The sequence below is a fragment of the Argiope bruennichi genome, chromosome 10 (genome assembly GCF_947563725.1).
Source record: "Argiope bruennichi chromosome 10, qqArgBrue1.1, whole genome shotgun sequence".
NCBI lineage: Eukaryota > Metazoa > Arthropoda > Arachnida > Araneae > Araneidae > Argiope > Argiope bruennichi.
Window position 1 is genome coordinate 34,034,941 of NC_079160.1, and position 21,848 is coordinate 34,056,788.

The following is a 21,848-nucleotide window of genomic DNA, read 5'->3' on the forward strand; positions in this document are numbered from 1 at the left end:
ATAGTCTGTTTTCATCATAATTCCAATACCAAAAAGATATTACAAAAGTGTTCATATTTATAGTAATAAACATCTTTAATATCTAATATTTTTAATATTTAATATCTATATGAAAAACATGTAATGGAAAGTAATTTTATCCTCTGTATTGATATATGCGTGAAAAAATCTTATTTAAATAGTTTCACTATTTTATAGGTCTTGCAGATCATTTAAAAGAGGCTGATATTGATTGTTTTGGACCATGCCAAAAAGCAGCTCAAATCGAAGCCAGCAAAGAATTTGCTAAATTTTTTATGGACAAATATGAGATTCCTACAGCTCGGTGGAAATCATTCAAATCTGCTAAGGAAGCCCAAGATCATATTTTAAAGTTAGTATAATTTAATCATTATTTTGTGATCCTCAACCCTATTCTTATTGCTTTGCTAGCAAATATTTTCCTTTAAAATTATATCTATTGTGGAAAGCATTACATTTTTTTCATATGTTTTGAATCTGCCATTATCTTTAATTAACTTGTAAATCATTCCCTTATTCTCTTGTATATTTTTAATGATGATAACCATATTCTTTGCTAAAAGTGGGGGATGAAGGGAATAAGTTACTTCATAATTAGAAATGCGTATCTTTTTAAATATTTACTTGAAAATAGGGTATATGCATGGTGTACAGGGTACATGAATCTTATTTCTACAGAATATCTTGAAATTTCTTCTCGTGATAAATTGTAGATCATGAGTTTACTTAAAAATCTTTGCCCATGCCTTGCAGAATTCTTTTTTTTTTTTTTTTTTTTTTTTCCCTTTAAAATTGTGCCAACTTTGATTAAATGTTGTCTGTTTATTTTTTATGAATGTATTTTTTATACCATAAAAGTTTTTGCTTGAAATTTCATGCAAAACCATTATGTTTTACTAACTGAATTTCATTTTTAATGTTCAGGTTCTTATTTCTTATAATTTTAAATCAACTTATTTAGTTTATTATTTTATAAAACTTGTGTAGAAAAATCACATATATTCAAATATTCAGTTTTCAATCCTGAGATTATTTTTGACTGAATTGAAATTATTGAACATATCTATTTCTGAAAAAAAAAATAATAATAAACTGAAGTTTACTTAAGTTAGTATTATATATGATGATTTATAGAAGTAAAGTTAACAATTGTTTAATTCATATTAATGAAAATAAAAAATAGAAATCAGCAAAAACTTGTCTTTTGACATAATTAAATCTGGTAATAACCCTATTGCATCTGATTTCTGCTCAGAGAAATAGGTATAATGTTGCTTATGGATTCTTTTTTAATTTATGATGTTCTTTATTTATGTTTTATGATTTACTTTTAGATTTTCCTCTAATCTTTGGTTTCTTTGTAACTTTTTTTGTCATATTTAGTTCTTGCTAGCTAGACAATGAATTTTTAAAAAAATTTAATTTAATTGTCTTTTGGACACAAAATTTTTTAAAGGTATTTTTACCTAATGTCTTAATATAATTAATATTTTAAATTCTTATTATGTTGTATTTTAGTGCACCATATGATGCTTTAGTGGTGAAGGCAAGTGGATTAGCTGCTGGTAAAGGTGTCATTGTTGGCAAAAATAAAGAAGATGCAATCAAAGCAGTTGAAACTTTGAAACAAGTAAGATCACTATTCCATAATTTTGCTAGCAATCTCTATAGAGATAATTTTTGCAGAACAATATTTAAAAATATATGAGCAAGGGATACTTTGAAAGAACTATTCTTTGATCTTCTACAAAATATGTTTCCAATTTCAAATGTTATAAAAGGTACCTTTAATCAAATTCATTGATGGTCATAAAGTATTTCTTTTAAGTTTATAGTTATCATTTTTATAATCCTAATATAATTTTATAGTAGTTAAATACTTTGATCATTGTTTTGTTACAGCTTTAAATAATTAGCAAATTTTGTTTATTACAGGATAAAGGCTTATCATCTGCTAGTGATATCATTGTTGTTGAAGAATTACTGACAGGTGAGGAAGTTTCTGTTCTGTGCTTCAGTGATGGTACCAATATTGCTGTTATGCCACCAGCCCAAGATCACAAACGCTTACTCGATGGAGATGAAGGACCTAATACTGGAGGAATGGGAGCTTATTGCAGATGCCCTCTTGTATCTGGTCCTGATCTCAAATTTATCCAAGAGAAAATATTGCAAAGAGCTATTGATGGTATGAAAAAGGAAAATTCTCCATATGTTGGTGTGTTATATGCAGGTTTAATGCTAACTAAGGATGGACCAAAAGTCTTAGAATTCAATTGTAGATTTGGAGATCCTGAAACCCAGGTAATTATTTATTTACCCACGATACTTTAAAGTATCATTTAAATGTGGCTGATATCTTCATAGTATGGCTATTTTTTCTAACAGTATTTGAAAGAACATGAATGTGTTTCCTATAAAAAGCAGCAGATGTCAACTAAAAATAACATAAAAAGCTTTTAATATTAATTAAATTCATTTAATTTTTTTAATTAATTAACAAAGTTTTTTTTTCTTTTTCCCAGGTTTATTCTGTACCAAAACTTAAGTAATGGTCAAAAAAGGTTTTTGAAAAATTGATGGCAAAATAATTTGGTAAATTAAGGGTTACTTTGCAGTATGTTTTATTCATGAAAATTTCTAGTATCAGATAAAGTTATTTCTTTCTATTATATGAAAATTGTTTATTTATTCACCTAAAATGAAGAGCTTAAACCTTAAATGAATTCATTTTGTTACGCTTTTATTCATGTTGCCATAAATAACAATACATAATAATTGGGGAAACTAGTTGTAACAAAATCTTGTATAATCATTCATGAATAAATATTTTTCATTAATAAATTATATTATTTTTAAAAAAATTGGAATTTTCTTTATAATTTTTATTACAAGCTGAATAAAATTATTTATCATTTATTATTATTAAATTATACAGTGTACAAATTATATTCTAACAGCAAAATTTACATAATAAATATTATTTAAAAATCTTAAGATGTCATTAAGTTGAATTTTCATTGACAAAATTTTATCTTGAACTACTTGACATTAATTATGCTTTACTATTTTATATGAAATTGTAACATTATCTCATAGTTTGCTGTTTTGTGATTGAATGTATTTTTTATGCATATCAGCATTGGATATTACTTAAATAGGATTAAATATTTATTTCACATTTTGCTTGTTATCAATAAATTATATATTGAATAGAAATGCTTCAGCTTCTAAAGATTGCAAACTTTAGTAAGAGTTCTACTACATATTTGTTATATATGTGAAACTGGTGTATGCTAAATATGTGGAAATTATAAGATTTCACATTGTTTTTTGCCTGCATCGTTTGACTATTTTTAAGAATCATGAGGCCCACCCTAATAATTTCATATTATTTCAGTATGGAATTTTAATTAATTTTGAAAATTATGTAAAATATGAGGTGATGATATTCATTTTTATTTTCTTATCAAAATGTATTCATACTACATGTATCTTAAAAAATTACTTGAAGTAGCAAAAACTAAATCAGATTTATTGACATGAATATAATTTTTTTCCTTCTTTTTTTATAAGGTCATTCTACCTCTTCTGGAAACTGATTTATATTCTATAATGACAGCTTGTGTTAAAGGTCAGCTACATAACATTCCTGTTCAGTGGAATGAAAAGCAACATGCAGTTGGTGTTGTATTAGCCAGTGGTGGATATCCTGGAAACTATGAAAAAGGAAAACTTGTTAAAGGTGACTCATTAAATAATTTATAATAGAAAATTATTGAAAAATGACCATTTTATTATTCTTATAACATAAGGTTTTTGAGGCTATTGACAGTATAATTATTTTTTTTTTAAGAAAATAAGATTTTAATATAATATAATTATTTACAAGAATTAGAAGACTCATTTTATTTATACTCATACTGTGTGATGTGTTTGGTGTCTGAAATTTTTTTTATAAACTACACAAGGAAATATAAGTTTCTTAAATTGTTTAAAAAAAAAAAAAAAAAAAACTTAAGTAGTTAGGAAAATCTATTTAAAATTTTATTTTTTCTTCCTTATTAAAATTATACTATATACTTATTATTATATAATTATTATATTTATTATATATATTACTTATTAAATTTAATTATTATATCTTTCTTATTAAAAGAAAAATAATTTTTCCTTCAATTTTTTTCAACTATACAGTTGCTTTAAATTGTTAAAAAATCATATTAAAATTATTTTACTTGCCTATCTTAAACATCCTTGATACAGAAAATAAGTACATTGTGTATGATGTTTTTAAATGTAAAGTATTTCGCTTTTTTTTTTTTTTTTTTTTTTTATCTTTACCTTATGAATAATGCACATGCTTCCAAATCAATATAGAAGATTTCTTTCTTTTGCATATTGGCTGGTACAAATCTTATATCACTAAAATATTAAGATTTCACTGCCCATATTCAATTGATTTTAATGTTCTTTAATAAACCTTGCAGATAGTTTTACTCCTTTGTTTTACTGTATCATCATGTGAATGATGAAAAAAGTTATTGTTAATAGAAAAGAAATGGAGATAGGAATAACCACATGGGATATTGGGGCAGTTGATGGATTTAATTTTCCAGTGTACTTTTAAAAAAAAAGGAAAAACCACATTCCTACACTTCTGCAAAATAGTTAATTTTAAGAGATTTTGTTAGATCTCATTCAAATTGTAATTTAAATTTTATTAAGTTATTTAATTAATTCCTTCTTTCTTTGCAATCATATTTTTTAATAAAACACTTCCATAATTAATAATTATTTTCTCTGTTTACATATTAATAAACTTACAATCATTAAATGCCTTTTCTTACAAACTTTTTTTTAAAAAGTGAAATGTTTTCTTTTTGAATATGTTTTTATTAAATTAAATATGTTACAAATTTATGTTTGTTTATATGTTCAAGAAGGAAATTCAGCTTACAAGGATGAAAAATATTATAAATTTTAGGAAATAGTTGAATTCTTAAAAATATTTTATTTTGATTCTGTATAATTGTGTACATTTCATTTTTTTACTGTGTCAAATTTTGTGAAATATTCTTTATTATAAAGCAGTTGAATTCAAAGAATAAAACAAAAAAAAAGTGAAATTTAAATTGTAACATGTTGTTAAAACTGCCTCTTTCTTTGCAATCATATAGTTTCCTATAATCAATAATTACTTTCTCCACTTGTATATTAACAAATTTAAAGTTGTTAAAAAAACTTTTTCTTACAAACTTATCTAAAAAATGAAATTTATTCATCTTGATTATGTGTTCATTAAATGTTCATAAATATGTTATTCTAGAAACAAATTCAGCTTATAAATTTAAGGAATAAAAATATCATTAATTTTATGAAATAGCTAAATTCTTATATTTTTTTTCTTACAAATCCATTGTGTACCAGATTTTGCAAAATAGTTTTTATTGTGAAGCTATTGAATTTAAAGAAAAAAAAAATTTAAAGATAATGTTGAATATATTTTTCCTCTTTTTTTAGACTATCTTGATCATTCTAAATATTAGACTCGATTTTTATTGATATTTATATGAATAACCTTTTGGCATATTTTTATAAAATTCTTTTAATTTATTGTAATCAAATCATTTTTCAGATAAATGATTTTAAGATGAAACATGCTTCTATTTTTAAATATTTAAAAACTTATTTTTCTCAGATAGAATAATAAAAATTTGATGATTATAATTTTGAAATTTTTTCCCCCCATAATAATAGGTTGTGAAAAATTGACTGAAGATTGTTTTGTCGTATTCCATGCTGGAACTTCTTGCAAATCTGGATCCATATTTACATCTGGTGGACGAGTTTTGACTGTTGTTGCTGTATGTGATTCTCTGAAAGATGCTGCAGCAAAAGCAATACAGGGTGCAGAAACAATACACTTTGAAGGAGCATTTTTTCGTAGGGATATTGCGAAAAAGGGATTGCAAAAGTGAATATATTAAATTATTAATTCTTTGAAGGGCAGAGTGTTAAGTTTTTTGTAATGCTTCAGAAATTTTTCAGTCAAGTAAATTCTAAAATTTAATGTCAATTGTTTTTAAACATTTATCTTTTTCATCTTTGTTTTATTTTTAGGTTTGAAGTTTTTTAAACTTATTCTTATTTATATGTAATGCTACTTGCTACATTTATTTTTTCTTTTTTGCATTTTTTTTATTTAATCAAGAATATTGCTTTCATCTTATGTGTCCTTGAATGCAGTGCATTTATCTATTGTATACAGAACTTTTATACGAAGTATGGAAGAATATATTTTTAGGCATGTACTGTTGTCTAATGCCAGTGTCCCATATTTTTTCATTTTGTTGATGACTATTTATTTTATTTTTTCGATTTATTTATTCAAATTTATATTTCACAATAACTGTTAGTCATAAGAGCTTCTTATAAATAACATTTCTTTTAGATTTTTTTTAATTTGTTTTATTTTTAGTTTTAAAAAATTCATCACTTGATGCAGTTTTTCCCTGACTGCCAGTTTCATAAAATAACATCTTGCTTATTCATTTCATTTTTTTTTTTAATCACAGAATCGCAAGTTACTTTTAAAAGCATCAATATCTCAGACTTTAATATTAAAAACTTATTTTTATTAATATTCTTTATTTTAAAAATGTTTTAATTCCAAATCTTAATATATTGCAGGCATTTATGTGGAAATGCAATTTTTAAATCTATTAAAAGTAATATTCACTGCAGCATACGTAAATTTATTCATTCACTATATGCATTTAATTTATGTTTTTACTTATCCTAAGTATCCATATTTAAAAAATAAAATGTACCTAATTTTCTTAGTTAATAATCTTTAAATTTTTATTTCCTAAAACTTCCAATCGTCTGCCCTTCAAAGAAATAATAATCGAATAATAATAATGGAAAATTATACAATGTGCCTTTGATTTATACCATTTTGATGTGAACATTTTGCTAATAAAAACTATTTCATGATTCTAGTTATTTTTTTATTTTTAAAATTTATGATGAAAATTAAATTGCTTACATATAAATACAGTAAACATTTTATAAACTTGAAAAATGAAACTTATAAATGATAAACAATTTTTGTACATTTAAACATGCTGTAAACATTTTTCTTCAATAATTATTGAACAACAAATTTCCTAGCAAGATTATTTTGCCAGTGCAAATTGGAAAAAAATTAATTAATTAATATTGAAGTAGTTAATATTTGTTTTATGACAAAGTAAAATTTTGCTATTCATTCTGAAAGCATAATTTAAAAATATATTTAGATTTTAAAAGCATCCATTTTTGTTCCTATAAATTTAAACCAAATAAAACCTTGTTCAATCCCTTAAGTCTTTTGTATAATGCTTAAGCCTAAAATTACCTTAAACCTTTAATTTTAAAATCATGTGATTTGTTAAAATCATGCGAGTTAAATTTTTAAAAAATGATCTCTAAATACAAAAGCAGGTATATGTTATCTTTAGTTATTCATACATTCATTAACATTCTACAATTTTTATGCTATTTATTCCCTTCCTACATCACTTTGTAAATTGTTTAATCAGCAGAAAGACTTTTGTCTTATATACAGTTTTTATCTTCAAAAGTAAAAATAATACAGCTATTTATTTGCCTTTATTGTACATATTTTAAGTTCATTTGTGATTCCCCCCACTACCTTTTCTTCTTCCCCCTTATTGTAGAATTATGAGAAAAGTGATTGTTTTATATCCTCCCCCCCCCCAATTCTTAGATAGGCTAAAATATTCTCCTTGTATTTATTTAAATTTCAATCTCTTTAGGCTTCATGGCATTGTAGTTCTTCACTTCTTGTCTTTCTTTTAAATTTAGATACCACGTTGCAAATTTGTAGCAAGTCAGCTAAAAAAAGTATATTATGGGAGCATATAAAATATGCAATATATAAAAAATAGCTACTTGAAATTAAGTTAAAGCTTTATACCTATTCATTAATGTGACTGTTTTATATATTTCAGACTTTTATATTACATGTCAAAATAAATACTCATTATTTAAAAAAAATTATTTAAAGCAATCTTTCATTTATTCTGATTGCTAGATGGAATAAAAAGTAACTTATTTCAGATAGAAGAATTTGTAAGATGTACTTATTTATACATTTTTTTTTTTTTTTTTTTTTTTTTTGCAAATTGTGAAACTTATATACTCATAAATTTGATAACCAATCGCATATTATTTCCCAAATTTAGATGTCTTTCATGTCTTGAAAATTAGCAGTACCAATGCTTGACTTATATTAGAATATTTAACTTGTTATCTCAAAGCGAAAATACAAAATGGCCAACTCTATATACAAACTAAGCTGCCTAAACCATAGAAAAAAGTCCTTCCTATAGTGTGAGGAATGATGAAGATATTGGAACAATAGTGACAAGAAAAGCATTAATACCATGTCTTCTGTTTATATTTTCTCCCATTAACTGGATGAGAAATATTGTTTATTTCTTTGAACATGACCCTTCCCTTGCCTAACATAAAAGCTAATCAATATAGCAAATGGTGGAAGTTATCAAAGCACATGAAGGAATCAGCACTAAACATCGAACAGAATGGATGAAAAGAGTTGCAAATAAATTCTCTAAGCCAAAAGAAAGAAAAAATAATAATTAAATTCTTTTGTGAAAATACATATTTCTTCTTGTCCTACTATAAACCAACTTTAGGGTGTAACAATTTTCTGCATCTAGCATCAAGCGGCTCGTATTTAGAAAACAACACTACAGTTTTACTTCATATATTTGTATTTAAATATTAATCTTTAAAAAAAAACTCCTATTCTTACACTCTGTTATTCTAATTTTCATTAGTTTTTTTTTTTTTTTATGCTTTTTAATAAAATTTTCTGGTAATAATATGCACTTTATAAAGCTTTAATCTTCATAGCATAGTTCTATTATTATTCTAGATATTTCTACTTTTTCTAATACAGAATAAATCATTTAAATTGATTGCAATTTTTATCATTTTTTTTTCTTATTATATTTGTTAGTAATTTCTCTAAATATAGGAGATGGCTTTCTACTCTGTACCTCAAAATTCTGTTTGTTTGAAGAATTTCATATAATCCTATTTTCCAATTTGAACAATACTTTTAAATGTTGTTTATCATGTATAACAATTTATAAGAAAAAAACTCAAATATCAATAATATTAATAAAAAAATAAATTGTGTATGTACTTTTTTTTTTCTGTAGTGTTGATGTGAAAGGACTATGACAGTTTAGTGGATCTAAAGCTATTATAATCCATTTTTTTTTCTTCTATTTTTAGATTGAAATGAAGAAATTCATATATTAATTTATTCTTTGTCATATATATTATCTTTCTAAATACATTTTAATATTTATTCATATATTTATTTAAAATTCATTCATTTCTTTAGATCAATTTTTTTTTTTTCGATTTTCCAATTTATTTTTAAATTATTGTTTTTGGGACCATATATTGATAATTATTTGATTTTGCTTTTGCACGTTTAATGGAGAGTGATATTTCAGATGAAACAAAATTATTTAATTTTTTACAGATTACAATCTAAAGGTATGACTTATAAAGCTTCAGGAGTTGACATTGAATCTGCTGATGATTTAGTGGATAAAATTAAAAAGTTAACAAAGAAAACATTAAGGAAAGAAGTTCGTGGTGGAATTGGAGGCTTTGGTGGAATATTTGAACTTTCAAGCTATGTAGATCCACTTCTTATTTCAAAAGTTGGATGTGTAGGAGAAAAATTAATGGTGAGACATAATAATTTTAGAGAAAATGTATTCATAGATTTGTAAAATATACTCTCAAATTATTACAGATTAATGATTTTTCCCCCTCAAGATCATGAAAGCATGTTCAAGATATCACACCTTTGAAAGCATTTCAGATTTTATTAGTTTTTATATAGTGATTCATAAATTTTTACCTCACAGATTGAATTTCTGTAAAAACATAAATCATTTTACCGCAATCGAAGAATGCTAATCTGTTTTTTGTCTACTAACAAATATTTTCTACATATAGAGAATTCCAAATCATTTTTTGGATAATCCATATTTTGAAATTCACTAAATTATAACATGTGAAAAACAGGAAATGATATGGCTGCCTATGCCTAAGTTATAGATTAAATTTACTATTATATTTTTTTAAACCTTTGAAGACATAAAATATGTATTTTTCAAAATAAATTTATATAAATCAATTTTTCAAATTCTTCTTCAGTATTTTTATATTGTTTAAATCATATAGCTTTTTACTGGATTTTTAGAGTGATATGAAATTGCTTTTATTAATATCTTATGGGCTTTATTTCTTTGAAAGAAATATTATCTTTTCAGAAACAATCTTATACAGAAATTTTGAGGCAATTTTAATTCTTCAACATTATTCTTTTTTTTTTTTTTTTAAGTTTATAAATTTATTCGGCTTATTTTTTGAATAAAATGTTGTGCATTTTTTAAATAATTTAACTTGAATTTTTAATACTAAAACTGTTTAAAATCTAAAATCTATTGTTACTTTTTACCATATTGATGAAAAATTTCTGAATTATTTAATGTACATTCTGCTAGCCTTCCAAAAGGTTATGCTTGTTTCTTTTAAATTAAATTAATTGAAAATGCAGTCTTTGTGAGCGATAATTTTAAAGTAAATTTTCTTTCTTGCTTCTCCTTGAAATTCAATATCTGTGCTAATATAAAAACTTTAGCCAAAACCATAGCTATCCTTACTTGATGAACAGTTGTCTATTTTTACTTCAGGAATACATCTGATATTTTTCAGGTTGCTCAAGAATGTCAAAGATATGAGGTCATAGGTAATGATCTTGTTGCTAGTGCTGTGAATGAAATTTTATGCTATGGAGCTGAACCTCTATTCTTTTTGGATACTTTTACTTGTGGAAAATTGAATGTAGAAATTGCTGCTGATGTGATTACTGGTATAGCTAAAGGATGTTTGGAAGCCCACTGTACTTTAATTGGTATGTATGTAATGAATTTTGGTTATCCATGCCTTTAAAATCATTTTATTTTATCTGCATCTCTCAAGATCTAATAGCTCTACCTTTAAATATCTTGGCTCTTTTTTTTAATGCTTGGCCCAATAACCATAGACTTGGTAATTTTTTATTTCTAAATGATAAAACCTCCATTTAATTCATAAAAACACAAGCCATATTGCTAACTGCCTCTTTCTTCAATGAACCTTTCTGTGAAAACATCATGAGTTGCATTTAATAAAAGTCAGTCATGAATTAGATGACATAGATTGAATTTAAAATTAACCTTTTATGCAAATTAAGAAATATCGCATATCATTTTGTAAAAACTGATTTCTGCATTGATGCTATTTTCTACTTCTTTTTATGATGTCTACATTAAGTAACTGATTTTTATACTTCATGGTTATTGTCTGAACAATAATAAAAAATAAAATCAACTGTTACAACATGCCAAAAAAAATTCATTTGAAAGAAGTAAATTCAAACATAATAATTTTTTTCAAAAAATTCCAAGACACTTATTTTAAAAAGTTCTCAATAGATTCTCAAATAGAAAATTCACAAAATTTTTTATTTTAATTGCATGTTCCTTTTTACTTCAGTGATTTGCCAAACATTATTGTATTATTCAGTTGTCTATATGTTCAATTTCCTTTCCTTTTCTTCCCAACAATTCAACTAATAATGTTAGTTTCCAATTCATTGTTGGAATTAAAATTTTTAAAACTGCTTCTCAAACATGAGTTTGATTGAATTAAAGAAAATATATTTTTTTTTTTTTTTTGACACCTAAGGCATAGCTTTTCATATTTATTTTTTTAAATTTAGTAGATTATTGATTGACAAGAACATAAAAAATGGTAATCTTAAAATATATATATATATATATATATATATTCTGTAATCACATATTTTTATATTTATTTATAACAATAAAATATAAAAATATGTGATTACAGAATTTGAAGCTATAAATTTTTTTTTCAAATCAGGTACTATCTGTACCATTTAGGAAATAACTAAATAGAATTTTTTTTTTCACTTAACCTGCTTCTGCTGGAAATTTTGAGAATATGATGCTGTTTCTGACTTCTAACCACTGTTCAAAATTATGAGGTATATCTCAAAATAGTTAGCATATAGTTTCAAAATAGGATATTAATCTAATTAAGACATAACATATTTATAAGTTTTGAAAAAAAAAATTCCAGAAATTTGATATAAGAGATATTCTAGAATCTTTTATAAGAAGTTGAATTTTTATATCAAAATTTGAAGATATATTAATTTATTGTTAAATGAAGAAATAAACACATTTTTTTTTTCCTTAATGTTAGAAAAGAAAACTATAGACATTTTGTAAAGATTCTACTTTTCAAGTGCAAGCAATTGTAATATCATTTGACAGCTTTATATCTTAGATTATTCTATCTGTTAGCAGTTTGAGACAAATTATTATCATAAATCTGATTAAATGTTTTCATTTTTTAAAGAGTATTGCATCTGTATTTATTTTTTCTATCAGTGCTGAGATGTTTAATCTTTAAATGTTTTATTTACATTATTAAAAAAAATTTATTGTCTCTATAAAATTCTTTGGATTTTAAAAAATGCTCTTTCATTTTAAAATTAACTGATGTGTATAACTGCAAATTTGAAATCATTCAAGAAATTTTAGTTTTCTCAACCACTTTAATAGTATTATGGTTGGATTTTATATTAACTAATATGACATTTAATATTTTATATTAAATAATATAAATTCTCTGCTAAACAAGAACCCAAAGATATACTTTTTATTTTCATATTTTTCAATAATTTCAAACTATTTCTTCATCAAATCAGAAAACTCAATGAAATTAATATCACTTCAAGACTGTTATATTTTGCAAAAGTTATACTTCTAACACTCATATGCAAATATTCATACAAGTTCAAAATCTGAACTAACATAAAATTTTAACTAATGTTTTATTTGTTTTTGAAATTTTAACTTCTGTTATATAAAACATTTCTTCCCATAGGTGGTGAAACTGCTGAAATGCCAGGAATGTATTTTCAATCTGATTTTGATTTAACATCATTTGCCAGAGGTGCAGTTGAAAGATCTCGCTTACTACCAAGAAAAAAAGATTTTGATGATGAGGACGTTGTCATTGGTCTTCTTTCTTCTAATCTTAACTCCAATGGTATTAAAATTGTAAGAAGGCTTTTGTCAAAACTGAATGTATCTTACAGTGATGCAACTCCATATGATAGCGAGTGTTCCTTCCAAGATGCTTTATTATCACCTCAAAATATATATGTTGATGCAATCCTTCCATTAATTAGAAAGAATTATATTAAATCTGCCACATACATCAATAGAGGAGGCTTGGCTGAACATCTTGAAAAAATTGTACCCACAGGATATGAAATCATTATTGATGGAACCAGTTGGTCATTACCTCCAATTTTCAGTTGGATTTCTAAAAATGCAGGTTTGGCAAAACAAGATCTACTAAAGCATTTAAATGCTGGAATAGATATGATTTTAATTGTGGACAAGTATGATGCAGGAGAAGTTCTTACTCATATTGAATCCTGTGGCAAAATAGCCGCACCTATAGGCTTAATTAGATCTCTTGATAATGGTAAGATTATTATGAGCTATTTGTTATTAATTTGTCATTAATTTTATTTGTCATTCTTTTGTATTTTTAAAGAATTCCATTCTCTCTCTCTCTCTCTCTTTTTACTTTGTAATTAACCTTAAGATCTTGTTTAATGCTAATATTTTAAACCTGCATGAACCAGAAAAAAATTTAGGGGGATGTTCATATGCCCATCCATGGGTACGCACCCACTTCAAGATTATTATGGAAAATTTTAATCCAAACAACAACTGGTTTGGGGGTGTACAATAAAACAGTCCAACAGACTGAGTAGCAAATAATCACATTTATTCAACATGACAATACAGACAATAAAACATAGCCAAGATGTACACAAGTGCATTTATAGTAAATAACAGCACACAAACAGGAAATAAGTAGAAAGCAACTGTAACAGCACAAATCGCTCAGAAAGAACTTAAGAAAATAAATTTATTCAACTATTCATACCTCTTGATCGCCTTCTATTCGCTGTTGTTCTGCCTATTCGCTGTTGATTCTATTATACAACTGGTTACTCATCACACAACTCATTGCCTAATTCAGTACTGAATGACTCCGGCTCTGTCCTGTAATTTTTTTTAGTTTTGGCTCTAAGAAGATCATCTAAACTTGTGCATGAATGGATCTTCTTGTAGATTCTAGAACTCTGATTTTGTCACTAAATACTCGCCAAGATCAGAATAATTGATTCAGCATTCATCAGAGCTATCTGTAAAACTATCTTCCTTACTTACTACACTGGGAAGCAATACTACAAATTTGTAACAATTTTAATCCTTACTTGAAGATTGTAAATCTATATCCAATACAATAAATCTGTCTATAAGAAATAATATTTTTTTATTATTTCTTATGTTTTTTCCCCCCTTCATGCATGCATAAAAATTTTTATCACATGCATTACCATTCCTGTTAGATTGGAATATTATGCATGTTTTATTATTTCATTTATTCACTTATGGTTTGTCACTCATATGAAAAAACAATATTCTGTACATTTTTATTTGTACTTTTCTGCATTTTGTAATTCTGTCAAGTGAAATATTTGTATGCAAGGTATCTCAGATCTTTCTTGAAGATGTAGTGAAAAGTAAAAAAATCAATATGTGGCAATCAGATTGGTACCATTTTTTTTTCATTATAGTTTTGGAAATTACAATACGAAATTCATGAAATTAAAAAATAATAATTAAAAAAAACCATAAAGGACTATAGCTATTTCATATATTTTTATAGGTTAGGTGTGTCATTTATTATTGTTTATTAATATCATTGAAAAACAATTGATTGCACAATCAGTTTTATTTATATATTACAAGTGGCATCTTTATATGGAAACATATAAACAAGTCAAAAAGAAGGCAACACATGTTAAATATCATTTTATATTTTTCTTCTTTGTCAATTGTAAAAATTGCTATGCCTATACAAAGAAAAAAAGTCTTGAGTGAGATATCTGAAAATTAAAAATTATTAATCTTTACTTTAAAAGTCTTTTAATCATTAACCTTTATTAACATATATGATTATTAAATTATTAATATAACTTTAACTTTTCCTGATTTAATAAAAAAATAAATATTTTTTTTTTTTTTGTGAATTTAAAAATAAATTTTATGGCAAATGACATGAAAATTTATCTTTAAAAAATATATAAATCATATCAATTATGCTCTAAATTGTTTTATTGCATTTGTTTTTAAATTCAAATAAAATGTGGAATTAAAATTTGGTTTTATGATTTTATAAGAAATTTTAAAAACTTCTAGGTTCAGAGTGTGTACAAACTGTAAATATTTTTGATGATTGCCAATTGCCATTGCAAAAGAAGAAAGTTGGTGTTCTTACATCAGATAAAGGTATTTCTTAGTTATTTATTTTCTTAATTTTAGAAAAGTTTTATAAAAGACCATTATCTAAAGTACAATTTAAATTTTGCTTTCTGAAATTGCCTATAATTAATAATCTCTTCCTTTATAATAAATACAACATTGGAAATTCTGTTCAAATAAAGTGTAACATTTTATCATTGTTACTATTAAAAGTGTTGAAACTTTTTTTTAATTATTTTTATCTTATATGTGTAGCTTTTTATTTTTTTTTAATTCAAAATTGTATTCTGCTTCATTTCAATCTTGTTTCTTTTTAGGCATTCTTTTATACTTATGTTTTGAGGTTAATCTTTTTGATTTTTTTGAAAACTCGCTACTGCCTCTTACAGTTATTGTTATGATTTTATTTTTTTGAGTTATGTGATATTTACTATGCATTTATTATTTTATAAGTGAATTTGTTTGAAGATATATATAAAATTACATTAACCCCTTGAAATGAAATGATGAGTCTAGCTAATCATGAATTTTCTTGAGCATACTAATGGCGAGCTGTATTTGCCAAAAATTGCTGAAGGTTCTTTTTATAAACAGATTTTTTCCATAAAAAAAAAGGATTTTTTTTTCCTATAAATAGTTTTTTTTCCATAAAAACGTATGTTATTATATCAATCCCTTAACGAGAAATTAAGAAAATTAAATTGTCTACCTGAACATTGTTCATTGATAATAAATGCTGTTCAAGTTGTTAACATTCTGAATTATTCAAAATTATGTTAAATTTTAAATTCTAAATAATGGAATATAAATTGATTAATATAGATAATCAATATATACAGTGGCTCAAAAAATTGAGAGTACACCTTACTTTTATTTGATAAATCGGACTTTCAATATAAATAACACATTACCGAGAAGAGCAAACATGTTTTTACTTTTACTCATAACAAATGGTTTAATGTAGAGTAAAAATAAAGAAAAATCAAAGAAAAATATCTAAATTGAAAATTTTCAGAAGCATTTTAAATAAACATACTCAGATTTTTGCCTCAAAAAATTGAGAGTACACCAATGAAATTTTTGCAATATCTCGCATAGAAACAAAGTGTCACTGTTAAGTTGCATGTCTTTTGGCTCCTATAATGTCCTCTAAACGTCATGGTACCGATTCGACCAATTTTTTGTGGTATCTAAAGATATTTTATCCCATTCTTCTTGCAACACTTGTTTGAAATAGGTTTTGCTTTTAATTTTGTGTTTTTGAGCCACTTTTTCGAGTATGACCCACGAATATTTGATGGCATTGATGTCGGGGTACTGAGGTAGTGTGTGTAACTGCTGTTTACAATGAAAAAGACGCCACATTTTGACGTTAGGAGCATTCTGTTTGGGGTCGTTGTCCTATTGGAAAATGAAATTCCCATCTAAACCCACATTTTTAGCACTTTCCTTTAGATTACTGCGAAGTATATCCAAGTAAGCCATATGATTTATAATGTCATCTATAAGAATTAAATTTCCTATCCCGGATGAAGCCATGCAACCTGAATTCATGACTTAGTCACCACCATGTTTACCTGTAGGACTTCAATTTTTTGTATCCAAAGAAGTATTAAATTTTCTCCATAAAATACGATGTCTGTCACTGCCAAAAATGTTGAGTTTTCTTTCATTACTAAATATAACTTTCTTTTAAAAGTAATTGGTCTTCAATTAATGAGTTTTTGCAAACTTTAAATGCTTTATTTGAATTTGCAAGCGGATGAACGGTTTCTCCCTAACAATGCGACTTTTATATCCAGTTTGTCTAATGGCATTTCGCACAGTTTCAGCACTTAACTTTTGCCTATGATTTGAGAAGTTTCTGCAACAAGTTGGATGAACCATATGGTGGCAGCAATCTAAAGGAAAGTGTTAAAAATTTGAGTTTAGACAGAATTTCCCTTTTCCAGCAGGACAACGACCCCAAACGGAATGCACGTAAAGTCAAAATATGGTGTCTTTTTCATTGTAAACAGCAGTTACACACACTGCCACAATACCCCGACATTAATGCCATAATATATTCGTAGGCTATACTCGAAAAAGTGGCACAAAATTTAAATCAATACCTATTTAAAACAAGTGTTGCAAGAAGAATAGGATAAAATATCTTCAGATACCGCCAAAAATTGGTCGAATTGGTACCATGACGTTTAGAGGCCATTATAGGAGCTAAAAGACATACAACCTAAAAGTGACACTTTCTTTCTATGCGAGATATTGCAAAAATTTCATTGGTGTACTCTCAATTTTTTGAGGCAAAAATCCGAGTATGTTTATTTAAAATGCTTCTAAAATTTTTCAATTTAGAAGTTTTTCTTTGTTTTTTCTTTATTTTTACTCTAAATTAAACCATTTGTTATGGGTAAAAATAAAAACATGTTTGCTCTTCTCGGTAATGTGTTATTTATATTGAAAGTCAGATTTATCAAATAAAAGTAAGGTGTACTCTCAATTTTTTGAGCCACTGTATATAATTTGATTGCAATTTCCCCTGTTGTTTTAGTATACATAATTATAGTTGTGACTGTCAATATATTTCATGATCTCTTGATTTATATTTACTTCAAAATTTTCATCTGCAAAATTGCTTCTTTATTGAGCATTTTTGTTTATTTAAAAACGATTTTTTTATAAAACATTTTAAATATAAAGCATGCTGTGTAATCTTAAAAGTTTTATTTTTGAATATTGATTTCACTCTTTTTAAACTAAGGAAATATAGCTCTATGTAGAGGAAATTCCTTTTTATTGATCTTGATTTTAATATGCTTATATGACTTTTACACTGCTTTCATAGGAAACCTTCTTTGATGAGGTATGTTACTTTTTTAATTCATAAAATGCATTAGTAGTTTTATATATATGCATATATCAATTAAAAGATGTAGAATTCATTCAAATACTTTATCTTTTAAAAGAATTATGGTATTTAGATGTCAATTTAATTTTGCTAGAGTAACATTCAATTTTGAAGCTATATAATTACCATTTTCTCACAAACTTCCCTTTTTGAAGCATAATCAGATGATCAGAATTTTTTGCTGGATTCTTCATAGCAGTTATTAAATTTTTTAATCCAGTTGATTAGGCATACTCTAAGTTTGCATATATTTGTTATTAGATCAATATTTTAATGAATTTAAGATTTTCTTATTCTAAAACAAATCACACAATAACCATTATTTATATATCAGATAGGCAAGGTGACAAATAAACTCCATGGAAAAAAATATTGAAGGCTATATTTCCATATATAGTACTCAGGAAAATTCCGAGCTAAATTTGTATCTTTCATGTACAAGAAAAATTGCCCGAGGTAATGAGATTTGTTGTAGTTGACATCAGTTATCAGAAGTGAGTTATTTCAAAAAGGTGTTTCAGCAAAATTCATCTGACTATAATTCATATATTAATTACTGTATTTATGTTGTTTTTTTTAAATTCAGTATTAAATTAAAACTAATTTCAATTTGTTTCTGAATAATTTTTAAAAAAATCATTTAACCATTAATAATGCTTATAAAAAGATTTTATAAAAAATTAACTTTTTTTTAAATCTAGCTTTTTTTTTTTTTTTTTTTTTTTTCAAATTTTACCTGCTTATTTTCTAAACAAATATTAATGTTTATATTTTTCATTTCAGGAACAACTTTGAAATCCCTTATTAACTATACTCAAAGCCCTGAAAACTTAAGTAGTTATGAAATTGCTGTTATACTATCTACAGACAATGGTCATAATCTTCAAATTGCTAGAACTGCTGGTATTCCTGCTGAAGTAAGTAGTAAAACTAAATGAAGAGTAAAGATTGAATTAAATGTTTAGTTACACTTATGAGTTTTCTTGAATTCTTTTTATTATTATTATTATTTTCATTTTATAAACAGAGATTATTTAATTATGTCCAATATTGAATTTAAAACGATTTATGAATCAGATCATTATTATGAATTAACACTTTGTGTATTTGAAGTTAATGATTAATTTCCATTCTAAAATGTCATTTAAAAAATGACTAAAACTATCCTAAAAGAATTTAAAAAGCCCACTGTCATGCTTTGATAATGAGATTAAAATATCTAATAATGAGTTGTGAATTCAATTATTTGACATACCATGTTTCTAATTCGACTTGCTTTATTGTTTCCTTTTCCTACAATCTATGAAATAAATTTTTTTTACCTTGTGCAATAATAAAGTATATTTAAACCTAATTATGCAATGTTAGCTTATTCTAAACCTGATTAACCTGTAATTATTTATTTGTGCTCTGTTTAAAAAATGAATAATATGCTTTGTTATTTCATTGGAATTTCATAATAAATAATTGTGTACCTGTCTAAAGAACCGAAAATGCAATTTGCTTTCAGTGGTAACCTAATATTAAAACATGAGCTGTTTTGTAAAGGGTAAAAGCAAGTCCTGATCCTGGTTATATATCTTAAAATTCAATTCATTGTAATGAATTGATAGTGAATTTGCCATAGTAAAAAGTGAACTAGATCACTCTTTTACAATGTCACATGGTGATCATGAACAAAAATGTTAGATTTCTTTGTTTACAATTCTTATTTAATAATATTTTTACTAGACTGACAGAAGAGAATGAGTCAGTTTTTTTTTTTAAATTCTAGATTCTAATAAGAATTTAAAATTAAAAAAAAAACACTTTTATGATATTTTAATTTTGATTATTATATTAGTTCTTGATTGTATAATTTTTAATATATAAGTGCTATTTTTTCCATTCTAAAATTTATATGTGCAGAATCAAGTTGCATTGTTTAAACTTTAAATTTATTTAAATTTTGAAATTGTTGTTAGAAAGAAATGCAGTCCTTTTATAGATAAATTCATTGCACCAGAATTCTTAATTGAATGAATGGATTTAATTGTACTTGATAGAAGTAGCATTTGTTGCATAATAAAGTAATTTCAATTTTTATTTAACCTTTTTTGTAAAATTTAAAGAAAAGAATATATTAAATAATAAAGGAATGTAAAAAGACATAATTTTGATGAATCAATTGAAATGTTACTTGATATAATTTAAAATTGTGTTATTTGAAATACATTAATCAAAATATTAAAAAATGACTAATTTTCATTTGAGATTTTTAAAAATTACATGAAAATTGAGTATGCTATTCATTTATTATTTAGTATTTTGAATATATGATTGAAATTATTTTTAAAGGTAATAGATTCCAACACATCTATAATCGAAATTTTGAAATCTCATAAAGTGGATATTGTTTGTCTCGATAATTTTACAAGGGAACTCCCAAGTAAGTTTTTGTTGTTTAATCGTTAGAATTTTCATCTTTATTCTTATAGTAAGATATATATACATATAACATTTCTACTAACTGTTTTCTTCCAGAGGATCTTCTTAATGAATGGAAAGAAAAAGTTTTAAATATTCATCCATCTCTTCTGCCATCATTTAAATGCAATAATCCTCATGAAGAAGCATTGGAACTTGGTGTGAAACTAACTGGTTGCACTGTATATCTTCCAGGGGTATTAATTATTTTCTACATTTGTACTAAAATTAACCATTTAATGTACAAGCAGTAATTTTTTTTTTTTTTTTTCTTTTTTGTGCATTGAAACTGTGTAAGTTACTTATTAATCATGCAAATTAGTTGAAAGATCTACATGAAGGTTTATTTATCAGTTTCTTTCCTAATAAAGTTTGTGAAGAAAAATAAATAAATGCAGTTTGAAACTATTTTAAAATGATATTCTCTTCCCTGTCTTACGGCAAGATTCTTATTTACAAATTACAAAATATTTATATAAACTTTAAATCAAAGAAGATAAAAACTATCTGAACTATTAGAAATGTTTTGATACACATCTAAAAATGTGTATTCATGTATTAATATTTTTTCATTATTACAACCTGATTTATTTCTTGTTTGTAGTGTTAAATTGATCAACTCTATTCTCTTCTTTTTTGAAGTATATTTTATAATAATAATTATCATTACTGATATATTTTAATGATTAAAAGCTGATATATTTTGTAATTGTAGATGTATTTTATTAAAATAATTTATCATTAGAATTTTTTCACTCTTTTTTATTAATTAAAGGGCAGATTTCTGTAACCATAACTGTTGAAACAAAATTCACTTTTCTGTATGTAGAGCAAGTATCAAAATCTGTGCAATGAATATCATTTATATGAGACTAGGTTGATAATGTATGGTACATATTTTTATTACTATT

The 21,848-nt window shown here is 25.0% G+C and overlaps 1 protein-coding gene across 2 annotated transcripts in view; it reads left to right on the top strand.

Moving 5' to 3' along the window:
• Positions 1–21,848, top strand: part of LOC129987946 (trifunctional purine biosynthetic protein adenosine-3-like) — a 45,996-nt gene that overhangs the window by 12,351 nt on the left and 11,797 nt on the right. For both annotated transcript variants that reach the window (XM_056095963.1, XM_056095962.1), the window contains exons 4-15: positions 199–373; positions 1,540–1,651; positions 1,957–2,325; positions 3,598–3,766; positions 5,782–5,998; positions 9,611–9,821; positions 10,858–11,056; positions 13,102–13,710; positions 15,504–15,593; positions 19,255–19,388; positions 20,809–20,899; positions 20,995–21,134. In XM_056095963.1, coding sequence (XP_055951938.1) covers positions 199–373; positions 1,540–1,651; positions 1,957–2,325; positions 3,598–3,766; positions 5,782–5,998; positions 9,611–9,821; positions 10,858–11,056; positions 13,102–13,710; positions 15,504–15,593; positions 19,255–19,388; positions 20,809–20,899; positions 20,995–21,134 — 2,516 coding nt within the window. The remainder of the gene's footprint in view (positions 1–198; positions 374–1,539; positions 1,652–1,956; positions 2,326–3,597; positions 3,767–5,781; positions 5,999–9,610; positions 9,822–10,857; positions 11,057–13,101; positions 13,711–15,503; positions 15,594–19,254; positions 19,389–20,808; positions 20,900–20,994; positions 21,135–21,848) is intronic.